Genomic DNA, 17,220 nt, shown 5'->3' with positions numbered 1-17,220 from the left:
GTGTTGGGCTGCATGAGGGCGGCTGCAGTGCCTTCAGCTACACAAGCATCTCTGCCAGCCGGGTGGCACCACCTGAGGAGACTGCCTGTGAGACGGACTACAACTCCCAAGATGCTCTGCGGTCTGGCGGCCCTTACGAGCTGGCCCCACGCAGAGAACTACAACTCCCATCCTGCATCACTCCACCTGCCGCGTTTCTATTGGCTGGCTGGCTGGCGCGAATTTCCTTCCCCGCGGTGGGCGTGGCGCTTCTCCCGTCTCCACGACAACGGGAGAGCAAACAAGATGGCGGCGGCCTGGTCTGAGCATTGAGCGGGTGGTGCTCGAGTGCGAAGCACCGATAACGCAGCTCCCTCCGCGTCCTTGCTTCTTATTACAGCTCATGGCGGGGGGCGAGGGCGGCCTCGGTGAGCTGCTTCGCCCTTCTCATGGACCCCCGCAGCACCTCTCCCAGGGGATTCCCGGGGAGCTGCCCCAGGACAGGCCCAGCCTGCATCAGCCACAGCTCAGCCTGCCTCACCAAGAAGATAAGCAGGAGGAGGAAGAGGAAGAGGAGTCACAGCACACAGAGGTTTAGCTCAGTGCCCCCCAGCTGTTTGGGGAGGGGTGTGCTTGTGAGGGAACAGTCCTTTTCCCCCCTCATCGCTGAGTGTAGTTGTGGGGGAAAGAAGAGGGAGTTGATGTGGGCGTCAAGTAGTGATTTCTCATTTCCCCAAAGAGGGGAAAGAGTGGCTTGGTCTGTTTCCCTTCACATCTAATTTCTGCCTTTTTTCAGAGTCCCTTCTGTCCCCACAGTGTCCAGGATAGTTCTGGATTGCCCCTCTCTCTCCTTGCTATATAAAGACTTAAGGACAAGATGGCATGTGGATGGCCAAATTAAACCCCTTTCCTGTTTCTATGCCCAGCTCTGAGATTCAGTAAGCCCCTGGAACCATGTGAATTTTTTCTCCCTGCTCTGCTGGGCTTTAAAGTGTCTACTGCCACAGCATTATCACCTCACCCAGTGGAAATCCATCTATAGTCTCCATTGCTATAATGTGTAGGTGCTATAATTTAGATGATTACCATCTGAAACATTATTTATCTTGGTCCCTAGGTTAGCAATTGTTGTGTGACTTCTCCAAGCTTATAGGAATTTCACAAGCCATTGGCTTATTTTTTCATTAAACCTACGCAGTGGTTCATTAGTGCCATCTGTCAAGTACCCTCTTTGGCAAAGATTGTTCTCTAAAGAGTAGTGCTAGCTGCTCATGCCGAACAAATTTAAAGGGCCTCCAATAATGTGCATATTGGGGTACAACGCTGGGGTTATGTTAGTGCTGATTTGCAGAGATGTTAACATCCATAATCAATGTGAGTTTCACGGCTCAACATCTCTGAAAACAGGTCCTGTTTAGAGCTGTGCATTTAAACCATAAGGTAAAAAGAAAATCCCAACCAAAAACTGTTGACCCTTTTTAAATGTATAGAGCTAGTACGTGATATGTTTCTGTTTATCTGTTTTGAGGGCTGTATTCATCATTTTCTCTAATGCGTAGTGCCTTAGTAGGGTGATAGAGCACTAAAAGCAGAGTTTGATTGAGGACTTTTATTAAACTCTGTTCCCGGTTACGTCCCAAGCAGCCCCCAGATTCTATTGAGTGTGGAATTTCATTTCATAAATCTCCCCTTAATGCATTCCTCTCCCTGCCCTCTTTTTCTGGTATTTTGTAGGGTCAGTTTGATGGAGTGTTGGATGAAGACACTGTGGCCGAGGGTCTCCACAAGCTGGGGCGCTCAGCCCCTGGTACTGAATATGTTTATCTTAACCTGTCGCTTTCAGTAAGTATAAACAAAGAACATTGTTGTAAAGTGCTTCTCGCTCAAAGAGAAGCCCTTTCCCTTTTCTAACAGCAAATAGTTGGTCTAGTAAAAAAATTTCAAGTGGCAGATTTTTGTCTCTACCTGTCAATGCCGTTTCATGTACATGGGACTTTTGACAGGACGCAGCATGGCTCCAGCTGACAACTGCCATATTGGTGTTGTTTTTTTCACTTAGTAGCAACAGCAGTAAGATTTTTCCTTACCCAGTGGCTGGGTGTGAAAATGTGTCTTTCTGCTTCAGTCAGCTGGAGAAAAAAATAGAGGAATATGCTAAACACCTGAGAATGCTGCGTTCATTGTCCCCTCCAAAAGTTAAAATTTTAAAGATTACTTACTGCTGCTCCCTTTTCTATGCAGCCTTGTTTTTCTGGCACTTTTCCTAGCTACAGCTATCTCTCCTGGTTGTGTTTTAAAGTCGTCGTTTGACATATTCTCCATTCATGGCTGGTTGCAGCTCTAACATCAATTTCTGTATATGTCATCCAGCTGGAGGGACCTTGGGGCACCTCTTCAATGTCTCCTGCTACTGTGTATCTCTTGGGAGACTGGGTGAGGTTATATAGCTAGTTATTAAAGTCTCTTTGCTTTATTTTTCCAGGGTCGTGAGTTAAGTGACATTAATATTCTCTCCAGATACGTTCACCTACAGAATCTGGAACTTTCATATAATAAAATTAATGGTATGTAGTAAATACACTAGTAAATTCTTGGGTTGTGAAATCATTTAAGATGAGACATGCACTGTACCATGTAGCTTTAATATCACACAGCCAGCTCTACATTTTAACGGTGTAACTTACTCTAGCTCTACAGACTGAGGCAATGGCTAGATCTTCTTGAGAATGACGTATGGACCATTCAGACGGCTGCACCGGCATATGCTTGTCAGCGGGAACATGGAGATTATTGTCCAGTTTATTATCCAAAGATAAAATGCAAGCAAGCATGTCCATACAAGATTAAGGTTGAGATTTTGCATGTCATAATATTTAAAGTTATGTCTGATACAGTTTTCCCAGCCTTGGGCTTTCCTTTGTCAAGGTTTCTTGTTAGTGACAAAATGTAAAAAAAAATATCCTGGATTTAGAAAGGTAACAAATGGACACTGGTGTAAATTCCATCATCTTCTATTCCTTCCCTCTCCCTTGTACCCCCCAACTCATTTTTTAATTTATATCAAAAGAAATAAGCTGTGGGGGCAACCCGTTGCATTATTTCTTTCAAGTTCATTTCACTTGAGGTGCTGGAGTCCAATAATAGCAGGACTTTTGTGAGGCAGCACTTCTCTGTGCTCATTTTACTAACAGTTTGTGAAGGCCAAGTCTGAACAGAGCAGGGACTTTTCCATAGCAACTAGTCATTTAGTTTTCAGTAGTGGCCTAAAAACATTGCACCACTAATTAATAAGTTAGGGCAGAGGTAGTCTCTCTGTCATTCTAGAGGTCGCCAGAATATAAAGCTGTATTCTGGGTTATAGACAAATCAGTTTACATAATGGAAATTTAATGTAGAACGTGAATATTTGTTCTTCGTGGTTTAGAAACCATCTCTTTTTCTAGTAGAAGGTGTTAATATATCTGATTTCTGCATTTCAAACATCACTTTCTGAATGTGTAACTACAAATTGATTCTTGATTGCTATTGGACATAATTATCACATTTTGACATGATGATTTGACATTTTGTTTTGTTACTAGATCTTTCTTGTATTAGTCACATGCCTTACTTACTACAACTGAATGCTTCCAACAATGAATTGACTACATATTTTGGTTTTAAACCACCTAAAAATCTCAAGGTAAGTTGACAAAAAATGCATTTTATAGGTTTAAATTCAAAATGGTTTTCTAAATCTAATTTAAACATTGTATTTGGACATGTGCAAAAGCAAGTTTTTATGCCTTCCTTATTCTTCTTTCTTGCCTCGTTTGTCATTTTAATATCTTTTCCAAATGTTTGGCTATTTTACACTGGACGTTTCAGTCTTTTAGTTTCTTTCACACTCTGAACGCTGGCATGCCATAGGAAGCTGTACAGCTAACTGTTCTAGCCAGAGGTAAATATAGCCAAAGTTCTGTTCTTTGCTTGTCAAATTCATCAGATCTTTAGTGGGATCAGTTCCTGCTTTTCAAATTGACTGGTGGCAATCGTTATTGTGAAACCTGTACTTAAAGTGTAGCTGTTTGCTGGTCTTCCCTTTGCTGTTGTTTTCTTGTAGCCCACTTTGGATTACAAAAAAGGAGGAGGTTGTTTTGAAATATGACCTTTATGTATTTCTCTGTCTTCCTGTTAGGTTTTTTAATATGTATGTATAATTACAGGACCAATAATGGTAATGTTAGAAGAAATTATAGTTGTGGAAGTTCCCAAAATGTGAATTCTATGTGTCATAAAAAAGAGCCTTTCTGGTTGTGTCCAACTATTAACATTAATGATCTTCTTATTTCTTCCACACCTTTGATCACAAGTTTAAGGTAACAGCCGTTTAGTTTCACAAGACAGCTGTAAGTGGTGAGGAAATAAAGTAACTCTGTGTCCTTTTTTTCTTTAGGAAGTAGACTTTTCATACAATCAAATACCTGAAATGCAAGATTTGTCAACATACCAGTCACTTACTAAACTCTTGCTGGATTGTATCCTTTATGGAAACTTGAATGGGAGAAGAGTTGCTTGTTTGCTTTCGGAACAGCTATTTGCTTCAAATAGATAACTGTTTTCTTGGTATTTTTCCTTCATGTCAGTTCTGTTTTTAGAAGCAAGATTGAACACTGTAATTCTGGTGGTGAAACTGATCTTCATTTACTTAAGTGTGCCTGGTGTTAAAGGTGTTTGTGTATACATGTAAGGTATTAACCTGCTAGAGGAACACAAAAAAACCTCCACTTTGCATCATGTAAAACTGGAAAAGTGACATGTCACACTGTCTTTGCATGGCAGCGGTAATAAATAATCCCAGTATTTTTCTATAAGAAAGGTTAATAGGAAATCAGCTTGGAAGACTAAGCTCTCTTAAATGAAAAAGGTGCATGTTGCTTATTCTTGGACATAGCTAATTACCCAGGGACTGTAGAGGCTCTGTGGAGGACAAGGCTGTTTAACGACAATGAAGAGAATCTTTCAGTGAGAGAAAACTTCCTGGAGTATGCTGAGGGAACTACAGAGAGCAAAGGTGTTCTGCTACCCACCTTCCTCGCTCTCACTGTGGTACCCAATTTGTGGGATTAGAAACATGAACCTGCAGATTAAGTTTCTTCATTGCTTACTTCTCCAAGGCTGTCCATAGTAGTCTTGGTCTCCCTAAAGATTCTCCTATGCTTTTCTGAAAGGTCTTCTGGAGTTTCACGTTGACGTGCTGCCTTACTTACAATTGCTTCCTGAGGGCTCGTAAACCTTTCCTCTTTGCCTCATAAATTGCATCTTGATTTTCTGCTCTCTGAAAAGGAGAAGACAGCAGGCTGTTGCAGTTTTTTTCTCTGTCTCTTGTCCTCAAAGTAGCCCATTACCAAATGATATTAATACAATGCCTTTTTCATGTCAGAGCAGATAAAGTATTTGAAGGGCATCCAGGTTACGTTTTTCACACGTTTTACAAGGTGTGCAGGTGACATGATTCTTGTCAGAAAATGGCATTGAGACACTATCCCTTTGCAATTCTAATTTGCTATCACAGAGCAAAAACCATACGGCAAAATGAAAAGGAAAAAAGATCAGAGATTTGTATTGTGGATCTGAATCACTACTTTTTTCATTTGGTTTCAATGCAGCAGCGAGCTGTCTTCAATTTCTTCATTTGTCAATGAAGATGCCGTTGAAATGGGGAGAAAAACTGTTTCATGCATACAGTTGCAACAGGACCGTCTGAAATAGAGGAAAATGAGTGCAGAATTTAGAAGTGTGGAATTTAGAACAGCGAAGTGGCACTGTTCCTAACCCATGTCAAGCACTCCTCATCGAAGACATGGCAGACAAAACAAGCTGTTCTGTGTAATCGTAAATGAAAATACTACATTAAATATCACGCAGTAGCGGAAATGTTTGGCACGCATTTCTCGTTGACAGTAACTAAGCATTTCTTACCATATTTAAGTGAATTATGATGCAGATGGTTAAGGTCATTGTAACTTCTTTCTGACAGGTGCACACACAAGCACACCTGACAGGTTTATAAATGACTTTTCAAGGAGGAAACTGCCCAAACCAGAAAGGGAGACAGCTTGGGCAATAATATCTTACAAAGCATGATAGTAAGTCATTAAAAGACTAAAACTGATTGTATTCGTTTTTAGTGCTGAGCAATTTGCTACCTCATACTGATGCTTGTGGCTTAAACAATATTTTTTCCTCACAAAAACTTTTCCTCCTCAGTCAAAAAAGAAGCGGTCCCATTTTGTATGCAAATCAATTAATATCTTCAAATATCAGTGCCTGTGGATGGTTTTGGTTTCTTTTCTAAAATGACAGAGACAGCCTAGCGTGAGGTCCTACAAAGAGATAAACCTGTGCTTCCTAGCTCATTTCTCCTCTCCTTCCCCATCTAGGCCTGTGAGTGTTGAACTTAGGTAGTGTACTGTTAAGTCCCTGTGTGGGAATGCAGTTAGGGAAAAACAGTATTAGGTCACAGGTGTTAAAAGGTATTCTGTTGGCCCTGGCTAAGCTTACATGTTGTTTGGTTACAATATCATTCAGACTGAGAGAAAAAAAATGCTGATAATTTGCCCACTGCCTGGTAAGACTAGAAATGTGAATGAAAATTCAATTGCCTGTCTTTGCAGGCACAGTTCATTCTCTCAAGTCAATTAAAAATGTTTTCTTCTGTGATTGCCTAAAGACATTTCTCTGTGTCCTGCATGTTCTGGATATTTTTTTTTTTCAGTTATGTTTCTTGGGGGTTTTTTATATAACTAGTTCCAGCTTGGACACTTACAGTACAAGTGCAATTCATCTTGCCTAACTTCAGTCACCAAACAATTAGATGCCTGGATCAGAGTTATCTGATTTCGATACAGTGGAGAGATACATAGTCGGGTACCTCTGCAGTTCATCCCATTGCAAGAGAGCAATCTGAGATAGCTTGTTGTCAAAGGAAACATCCTTTGTTTAAGGAATCTGAGTAGATATGTTAATGCTGAAGTTTGCTGAGAGGAATCCTAACTGCTTTTACTGCTGCCTTTGAGTTTCATGTTAATTTAAAATATACTTTCCCCTTTCAGTACAGATGGCCAGCATAGAACAGGTATAATTTAGAGTGAAATAGCCCCATGTAGTACTACCGTCTGTTATTACTTGGATAATTTGTGTATAATGCTTGGAGGTCAAGGTCAGTTTGAAGGCATGTTAAGTACTCCATAAACCTAAAAAGATCACGCCCTCCTCTGATGACTCAGCTATGTGCCTGTATTCTACAGCTGACCTAACGTGCCCAGTGCTCAGTTAAAGTCAAAGACATAAAGACCCCTATGTTTTAGCCTGCGCATACTCATCTGATGAGAAGACCACATTTACAGCATAGTTTTGCAAGATGCCAGCAGAAGTAGTTTCTTCCCTATGCTCCCGTTCCCTCATTTCCACTCCTTTCTTGATTTGCCATCAGCCCGGTTATGCCAGCTTGAAGGGCTGCCCTGTAAATCAGGTCACAGAAACAAGCAGAGTTAAAAGCTCCTCCAAAAAGGAGGGGAGGATATTTCTACCTGGGTCAGCGTCGCTTATCCTGCACCTCCACAAAAAGCTGCATCGGTCAAACAAGGAGACAGTAAATTCCAGAATAGGGGTGGGTGGGAGCAGCTGGGGTTTTAACCTCCTTAGCATGAAGCATTTCATGTCCAGCTCCCCATACCATAAATTTCAGCTCCATTGGCTAATTTAGCTACTAATTTTTGCTAAGGTTTTGTGTTCAGTTATTTTCCTTAAATGCAAAAAAACTCTGTATAGATAATAACATAGAGGAGGTAAGAGGACTGGAGAAGTGTCACAGTCTGACTCATCTTAGTTTGTCACACAACAGACTCACTGCAATCAGTGGCCTTGAGAACTTACCTATCAGAATACTCAATCTGGTAAGAAAGAACTAATTCTAGTTGTTTTCCTGTCTGTCTTTTATTAATTTATAAATGCCTTAATAAATGTGAAGGTAATTACATAACAAATTTTCAGAGATATGTGTAACACTGGACACATTTTTTTTTATTAATACAGGATCATAGAATGATATAGGTTAGAAGGGGGCTGTGGAGGTCATTTGATCCAGCTTCCTGCTCAAAGCAGAGCCATCTTCAGTGGAAGTTGCTCAATGCCTTGTCCAGCTGGGTTTTGAATTTCTCCAAAGATATTGTGCATTTGTTCTGGGTAGGTTTTGTGTTGCTTAGGTGACGTGTAAGAAGTTACTTACTGTACAAGTCCCACAATACACACAATGAAGATTTTTTTTTTTAAAAAAAAAGTGTATTTCCTCGTAAAGTTGTGCTCATGATAGCAGTGAGCTAGGACAGGAGGGAGAAAAGTGAGGACTGAGAAGCCTGCATTCATTTTAGAAAACAAGTCAAGTTTAGTATGCAAATCTGATATATTATTAAAGGATCTTTGCTTAAAGTTTAAAGGATCTTGTAATGAGATTGGAAGCTTTACATTGCCATCTTTGCATCAAGATATCTAGGGTATATTGTTTAAATACAGCATTTCTAGGTTATACTTCTAGATGCTTTAGTAGGATTTATCTTACCTGGCTTCAGATTTCTGCAGTGTAGACAACTGCACCTGAGCTGGTTGTTCTCTGCTGCCTCAAAAGTCAGTGGAGGGAAATGGACACTTAAAATACTTCATTATTCTGATCCAGCTGCTGACATCTGCATTAACACAAGATGCATCGGGCCTTGGCAGTGCCTGTTTCTCTCTGTTGGTTGTGAAGATAGGCAAGGACAACTAGCCCAAATACAGACCTCGATCTGTCAATGCCTGCACTTGTTTGCATGCATCTTGCTCTTTTACAGGTCTTAGGCATTAACCTCAGTGTTGCTCAGTTCAATGTTTGTAAAATGTCCTTAATAATACCAACGCTTTCTTCTAAATCATTTTGAGATACTTAATAGGAAGAGCCATCAATATAGAGGTTGCGTAGAAACACAAGAAAAACTATTTTTAATGCAATTCAGTTGCTATGAAATACAACAGGCTACTTCTTAATAGGTTTTACTTTGTAATAATAATTTAAAAAATATTTAATGGATTTAAAAAATGAGTACCAAAGAACTATACATAGAAATATGCTCATATTTGCTACATTAGTTTTAGCACCTACATAAATATTTTAGGTAAAGCAAATGAATCTCTTTTCAGGAATAGAAATATTCTTTTCCAATCCTTTTAAATTTTTAAGGATTTTTCTTCTGTTCTGTAGTAATTGATATAGAAAAGAGTAAGTAAGGCCTGTACCCATCAAGTCCTGATTGGCCCTTGTACTTATTATTGCTTCAATATTCAGGGAAGGTATTCACATTTAAAAGGGGACAGTAGCATGTTTTGAATGATATATTCAAATAGTGTTCAGTAATGTATTTTTAATATATTTCAGATATATAATGCCTTCAGTAGCTTCCAGTTATGCCCTTAGTGGCAATAAAACTGAATTTTGTCTCATTTTTAGTGGATAAGATTAACTCAGATTGGCAAAATCATATCTAAAAGTTCTGAAATGAACTATAGGAGTATGACAATCTAAGCTGACAGGAAGATCTTTTCTCTAAATGCTTTCTTCAAGGAGAACTACAGTAAGTCGCTCAACCATTGTGTGCACTGATTTCCTCATCTGTTAAAAGGCCTAATAATAATTCTGTTAGTAATGGTTATCTGCTCTGTAAAATGTTGTGGAGGTTGTGTTAACAGCTAAGCCTTATTAATATGAACATGTTCTTCAGTTTTGGTTCTTACATGCTGATATGAGTATTTATACAACTGCTTGTCTTTTTTAATTAGCAAAGTAGATAGTCATGTGGAAATTATGTAAATAGATTTTAGCATAGCATTTTCTTTTACTAATTAGAATAAAATGCAGTTCTTTTTTTCGTGGGAGCAGTCATCCCCTCTCTTCCCATTGATTCAGCTTGCTTTTCCATTTTCCCTTGAGCTTTTTACATTGAAAGAGCAGCAAGGTCTGAAGTTTGGAAGAAGGGCTTCAAAACCAGTAAATACTGCCTAGCTATACCAAAAAGCCTTTGTTCTGCTTATGTTTGCAAAAAAATAAGAAGTGCAGCTCTAATGAACTAGACTCTTAGGAATTTTATGCTTTGCAAAAAAAAGAATCTCTACACAAATCCCTTTTGTTCACAGAATTTTATGTGCACCTCTTGCATAGCATTTTGCAACTAGAGCTCTAAGCTGTATCCTATTAAACAGAGGTCTAACGAAGAACAGGGAGAGAAGAGAGCGCCTCCATGCTATTAATAACCTAATTAAACATTTAAAAGTCAGGAAAAATGTCAAGGGCAGACAACTGGATTAACATTAGAGTCAGCTGGCTTATTTATTTCAATAGTTCCTAAATATTTATTAATAGAATATGAGGCTTCTAAGCTTTCAGCACAAGGTGATGCTGATGGAAAAATATAACTTGCAAGGTTATACAGAAAGAATCATGTTGAGAGGCCATCTGGGTATGTGTGGCTGCTGGGACAAAGATGAGTACGGAAGCTAGCATGTTATAACTATTTGGAGTTTGTAGCAGAAATGAATGTGTGATTTGTGAGGCCCTGAGAAATGAAGCCATCTGGTGTCCAGGGATAAATGTAGGTCTTCTATCTTGTACCTGGTTTGGGAGGAATGTAAACCAATGGTAGTTGGTTATGAGTTCTCAAAAGACTGGGTCATTTCTTGTGTTAGAGTCCAGATGAATGTACAGTAAGGTTGGTTTGTTCGTGTTTTGGGGGTTTTTAACGTTTCTGTGCATTCTGTCACTGACAGTGAATAAAGTCTGCCTTCACTTAGTCTGCATTAAGATGAACTTGTGTGTGCTAGAGATATTTTTATAGGCTGCCTGTAGTCCAAAGAAGAAAGTACTGTATTGTTCTATCTTAATCTTTTCATTATTTATTCTGTAATCATAAGTGTAAATATAACCATGATTACAGAGGGAAATTCTATGTATTTATGCATATATATTCTATAATTTTATGTGCATATCTGTTTTCTAAATTTTGAGTTGGAAAGTAACAAAGGTATCCTTTAGCAAGTATCAGCTTTAAAAGAATGCTAGAGCTCTTATAGCTGTTGTCTCTTGCTGCTGTTCAAGGTGAATTGAAGATAAGTTAATCAGAAGATAGTTGATTCCTTTTTCCTTGAGCAGTATGGAAAGCTGTAATATGCCTTCTCAAGATGAAGATGGGGCTAATGCATAAAAGGCCTATTTGTAATAGGATTTTAAATAATAAAGTGAACTCTGTTCTTCCTCAGGAATGTTGTTTTCCATCTGTAGAACTTTATCAACAGTTTGTATGTGTTTATTTCTTCTTAGAGCTCTAACCAGATTGAGAAGATAACTGGGTTGGACAGCTTGAAGACTCTGCAGAAGCTGGACCTATCTAGCAATAAAATAACTAGTCTAGAAGGCTTGGAGGAACATGATCTACTAGAGATGATCAACCTAGAGGATAACCAGGTAGCATACTTAATATTGATCTCAGCTTTTTCTAAGAATGCATTTTTTTTCTTAAAATTCAATCCCTTTTAAGGCTTATTCAAAAAATCTTACAACACTGTGAGAAATGATTAGCAAAGATGACATTTTTTCCTTTTGGTGTTTCACTCCAGTACTGTTTCACATGTTGATTGATAGTGTACTCCTCTGGCTTTATTTAATATCTTTAGATGGGTTTATCTTTATGTAGGTATCACTTCTGTAGTATTTAGTGCTCACGTACATAAAGAACTAACAGTGCTCCCTTGAGTGGATAAGATAGGGATGAGTACGCAGCTTTTTCAGCTTGATTATTCTTGAGGATCTTTACTTACATCACAGCTTTTCTACTGCCAGGCCTCAGGAGGGTTTGCTAATGTCTCTCAGCCCAATTTTATGACCACAGATTCTTCTGAGCTCTCAGCTGGAAACTTCCTGTAAGGCAGAACTGCATGTACTCTTTTATAAAGTGGCTTTTGTTATGCAGCAGAGTTTTCACTGGAAGTACAATGATACAATCCAACTCATTTGTATTTGAATTTCAAAATTCAAGCCTTATATACATAATACTTTTGATATTGAGCTTACAGTGTCCTTAACTGAAAAGATTATCGATTCATGAATCATTTTGACATCAAAGACAGATCTGCATGTGAAGAAAAAAAATCTAAGAAAATAAGAAATAAAACTATAAACCAGGAATTGAACATTTTGTGTCATTTTTTCCCACTTGAAAGATACGTTTACAGGATTTAATTCAAGACTCTATGAATTCTTTTTCTCACACTGTGTTCAGGTTGACATTTAAAGGTACATCAATTGCACAAGACAGGAAACTAACTAATAGTATGGTAGCTATTAGCATTAATAACACCACTTCCATTGCCTCACTGTTCTTTATGGTGCGCAAAAGCTATTAATTTTACCTCATCAAAATTTGCCTCTTTTAATGATGTTATTGAAGCTGTTTAATGAGTCACCATTTTTTGAACATTTCCTTCTGCAGAGTAATTTAAAGAGAATTTTAATTAATTAGCACAGAAAGATCTGAGTTACTTCAGCTCACTACCACCCAGAATGATCTTAAATACTTGATTTTTCAAAAGTGGGCACGATAGATTTATCTGCAAATCATGTCTCTCATACATGTTCAGTGATTTTTCAAATGTTGACAGTTGGCATTCTATGATTTATTTAGGAAAGCCACCCAACTTGGTCAAAACTGTTCTGCGGTGGGCTTCATGTTATCTCAAAATGAATATTGGATAGGCTATGGTGGACATTTATGTTTTTAGACACTTTCCATAAGCTGAGTATAAATTAGGGATAGAATCTGAAGTCTTCTAGCTTCACCCTTTCAGCAGTGGAGGAAACCCAGGTATGCTTACAAAGCAATTCATCCCAGCCTACCATGGATGGGATGACCTCTGCAACTGCCTCTCTTCACTGGTTATAAAGTGAGGTTAAGCGACTGACTGGGGCTAACTTAACAGGTGGCTAAAATGAGCTGTCATGAATTCCATTTGATCCATTTTGTTTTAGTTGAGAGCCTTACAACTGTTCATTCAAGGTCTAGCACAAGTGCCTCTAGTGTGACTTTGCTTTGGGCACACAAACTTTGATTAATCCCACGTAACTTCTAATGCTTATCTGACGTGCCTGAGTGCAGCCAGCCCAGGTTTCCTTTGTGGATAGGTGAGACCTTAAGTGGAATGCATCACCTTCTGGACACAGACAGCCAAGGACAACTATGCTGATGCTTTTCAGTGAAGTGCTGCAAGTTAGGTAGGATGAACTTGAGCTCCATTGAAAAGAAACTTCTTAGAAGGTGGGGGGTTTTTTTGCTAGTCAACTGAAGTGCAAATGTAACTTGCAGAATTGCCTCACTTAAGCATATCAGCCACATAAAAGCTAAATGTGTTAGGGCTTGACATTTGAAAGAACTGGGAAAACGCAGGTGGTTTGAAATTGCTTTCTGTATTATACTGGTTCTCCAGCTAACATCCAAGTTGTCTACCTTTTGTGACTGGAAATGCCTTATTGAATGCAGTTAGCATGTATACCCATTTTGTGAGTATAATGAATTTTTTTTATGTCCAGATTTTAAGAGCAAGGATTAAAATATTTTTTTTCCCCGTAGTTATCATGGATTCTGTTGCTGCTGATTTACGCTCTGTTTCTGTCACTAATTAGATTGCCGAGCTGCGTGAACTTGAATGTATTGAAGATCTGCCTCTCCTCAGAGTTTTAAATCTTTTGAAAAATCCTGTACAGGTAAGAAAGAACTAAAGAGAAAGCCAAAAATAAGAACCTAGAACTGCTGTTTTGGATCATGCCAGAAACCATTTAGCCTCAGTTTCTATCTCTGAGAGTGGCCAGGTCATTTCGGGGAACAAATACAACAAATGATGGGTGATGGTTTCCCTGGCTTGGTTACCCTCCTCTGTCTGCGAACTTTGTCTGAACCAAAGCTGCATATGAATCATGATGTTTAATATCCACGTAGTAAATCCATGAATTTTATCAATTCCATTTGTGAATCCATTTATGTGTTTGTACTCACAGTATGCCATGATTTTTGTTTAGGAAAAGATTTCGGTTTTGTTTGCTTTGAAGGTCTGTACTCATTTGTTCCTGCGAAAAGCTAAAAAGGAATTTAATAGTACCCCTTTTAAAATCATGTGTCTCTGGAATCTGTATCTTCTTTTTTTCTTTAGGATTTACTCAGTTCTCATTTATGGCTCCCATAGTATTCCTCAATTAATGAATTTGACATCCATTTTGTCAACAACAATGACATTCGCAAAATACTAGAAATTCTGACTTTGGCTCTGCATTTGTAATTTGTCCTGAGTGGTCAAAGATGATTCTATCCTGACTTTTGTGATTTCTAAATTATTTTTGAATTATACAGTGATCTCAAATGTCAGTGAGAAGAAAAATGATAAGGGTTTAATGTCTCCTTTCTGTAATTGCCAGTTTTGTGTTGGCTTTTGTGAGGATGGTTTGTCATGGCACACCATGAAATTAGCATGAAAAAATACCCGAAATAGGCTGTCCCTGGTCCTCTGTAATCTGAAATCCTTTTTCTGTTTAGATGTCCTTCGCCTAAGCAAAGTCTGATCCTATTCCTTTTGATTACAGTTTTAATAACTTATACGTGCAACAACCATCTTAAGACAACTGTCTGAATTTCGGTTGTTTTAACAGGACTTTACTGGTTTTAAAAGTAAGAAGCTTCATGAACTTGTCGGTGTCAGCTTTTTAATTTGATTTTTAATTATTCTTTTTTTATTGTCTCAGGCTTAAAAGCATATATGATGACAAATTTATAATGCAAATTGTCTTTTATCCTACAGTTCTACTAAGGTTAGAAGTATTAACCGTAATTTAGTACATAATCCCGGTATAGATAATGCTTTTCATTTTCCAACAGTCTTTCTTGGTGTTCTAGAGGGTACGGTGGTGATTTTTAAGTTCCAGTCCTGACTTTTCGAACAATATATTGCAGGCTGTTGAATAACTATTAGCTTTTGTTGCAGAAGCTAAACTTGTGGGGGCGGGTCAGTTTGTATAGTGTATTGACATCCTTCAGGGTAAAAAGCTTTTTATGTTGCAATGTATTAAGGTCAATTTAATTTCAACCGATTGAAATTAAATATTAGATTGATGAAGTTAAGTACTTTATGTCTAAGTGGAAACTGTCCTTTAGGAGCAAACAGATTATTGGCTCTTGGTGATTTTCAAGTTGCTCCAACTAACAGAACTGGATCTCAAGAAGATTTCAGTGGAAGAAAAGGTGTGTAAATGTCATTCTGGAATTTTTCTAAATAATTATAAAAACCTGTGCATGCAAATGTAGCTTTGTTGTCATTTGGTGTGACAAATCTCCCATGTTTAAGCCTCCAAGACAGGCTACAAATTCAGAGACTTTTGCTTTTAAATCCATATATATTTGTACAGAATTTCTGAAGCAGTTGTGGTATGTAAAAAATGCAAAGCTTACCTAAAAGCTTTAGTCAGTGAGGAAATTTACTTAGCAGCCATTGTTACTTAGCCAGTGAATCTAAACAGGCAACTACATTCATTAATACTGTGAAGTGGTAACCACTGTCCTACTTCTGGCTCTCTACAACTACCTGAAAGGAGGTTGTAGTGAGGTGGGAGTTGGTCTCTTCTCCCAAGTAACAAGCGATAGGACGACAGGAAATGGCCTCATTGCATCAGAGGAGGTTTAGATTGGATATTAGGAAAAATTTCTTCACCAAAAGAGCGCTCAAGCATTGGAACAGGCTGCCCAGAGAGGTGGTGGAGTCACCGTCCCTGGAGGTGTTCAAAAACGTGTCGATGTGGCACTTCAGAACATCGTTTAGTAGACATGGTGGTGTTGGGTTGACGGTTGGACTTGATGATCTTAGAGGTCTTTTCCAACCTAAATGATTCTATGATTCTAAAATACCATTGTTGGGTCTTTTAGTGTCCTGTATAGCAAAGTGAACTCTGAAAGTTATAAGGGTGCTTGTTTCCCATTCTACTCCATACAGCTTTCACTGTAAAATCTCCCAAAAAACCCAACTCAGACTGCTTACAGTAACTTTCTTTTGTAATAGAAACCTTCCCTCTTGTGCTGCTTTTACTATAATTTGGTTGCTGCGTCTAGTGTTTGGGCCCCAGCCATGCTAGAACTGTTAGGATTAACAGCTGCCAATTGGGGTTGGATTTCAGGGAATGATCCTTTAAAAATGATCCTTACAGGAATTCGTCACTCCTAACCACATAAATATTAGGGTTCTTGTTTAATGCCAGGCTCTCTCTGTCATGAACACAGAGAAGGGAAGATACCAGAGTGTAAGTTACCCCACCTACCCGAGATGTTGATCTTACTTTTTATCTTAGGTGACAATCTGTTTTCCTTCCAATAAGATTTTGAATATATTAAAGAAATTTTTCCATCTCTATGGACTGCAAAAGTAAGCCTGGATGACAGGTTTAGACTAGCACTTAACTTTTTGATGATTAAAGTTATTTCAGAAAATCCTCTCCTCGCATTATTTTAGGACATCTACTCTAGCCTCATAAACTCTATTGTCAAACTATGCAACATAGGACCTGGACTTCCTTTGGAGTAACCTTGACCAGAAGATGTACACCAGGATGCACCTAATGTGCTCCTAGCCGCTACCTCAGACCAAAGGACTGAGCTAAAGTGAAATGAGCTCCCTTCCCCCAGTCCCCCCAAAATAGTGTGGGCATTGAGTCCCAAGTACTGGATGTTTTGCTTTAAAGATCCCTCCTATGGCACCATACTACTTGCTAATATAGTCATGGCTGTCATCGGAGCTTATGGCAATATTTTGTGGCAGTGTTGGCTAGTTGATGTTTGATGGTTTACATGAAAAGACCCAGTAGTTCTTAACCTGTTTCTGAGTAGGTAGCATTAATAATACCAAAAAATATACAATTCATTAGCAGTCAGTACCCTCAATAGAGCTTTCAGCAGAATGGATGAAGGGAATCGTTGGAGTTTGAGTGCACCTCCTCCTAGGAAAGACAGAAATGCATTGTCAGGAGAAAATTGCAGTTTGCTTACTTTGTTAATGCCCATTCTGTTCCTCTTCTGACGAATAAATGAATGGCTTGAGTCCCTAAGGATTTTAGTTTGGCATCTTCCACCGGCACTGAGAGGATGCAAATTA

General features: G+C 38.7%; 1 protein-coding gene across 1 annotated transcript in view; it reads left to right on the top strand.

Annotated features, from left to right (window-relative positions):
- The first annotated feature begins 280 nt into the window (after window positions 1-280).
- The window catches only part of LRGUK (leucine rich repeats and guanylate kinase domain containing), a 55,054-nt gene continuing 38,114 nt past the window's right edge, over window positions 281-17,220 (top strand). Inside the window, exons 1-9 of the mRNA XM_054846989.1 lie at window positions 281-571; window positions 1,714-1,821; window positions 2,462-2,543; window positions 3,561-3,661; window positions 4,415-4,496; window positions 7,792-7,916; window positions 11,363-11,506; window positions 13,718-13,798; window positions 15,237-15,323. Of these exons, the coding sequence (XP_054702964.1) occupies window positions 383-571; window positions 1,714-1,821; window positions 2,462-2,543; window positions 3,561-3,661; window positions 4,415-4,496; window positions 7,792-7,916; window positions 11,363-11,506; window positions 13,718-13,798; window positions 15,237-15,323 (999 nt within the window). The 5' untranslated portion in view covers window positions 281-382. The remainder of the gene's footprint in view (window positions 572-1,713; window positions 1,822-2,461; window positions 2,544-3,560; window positions 3,662-4,414; window positions 4,497-7,791; window positions 7,917-11,362; window positions 11,507-13,717; window positions 13,799-15,236; window positions 15,324-17,220) is intronic.

Source organism: Grus americana, chromosome 1 (genome assembly GCF_028858705.1).
Source record: "Grus americana isolate bGruAme1 chromosome 1, bGruAme1.mat, whole genome shotgun sequence".
NCBI lineage: Eukaryota > Metazoa > Chordata > Aves > Gruiformes > Gruidae > Grus > Grus americana.
The sequence above is the reverse complement of the archived record's forward strand: the minus strand, read 5'-3'. Positions and strand labels throughout refer to the sequence as shown.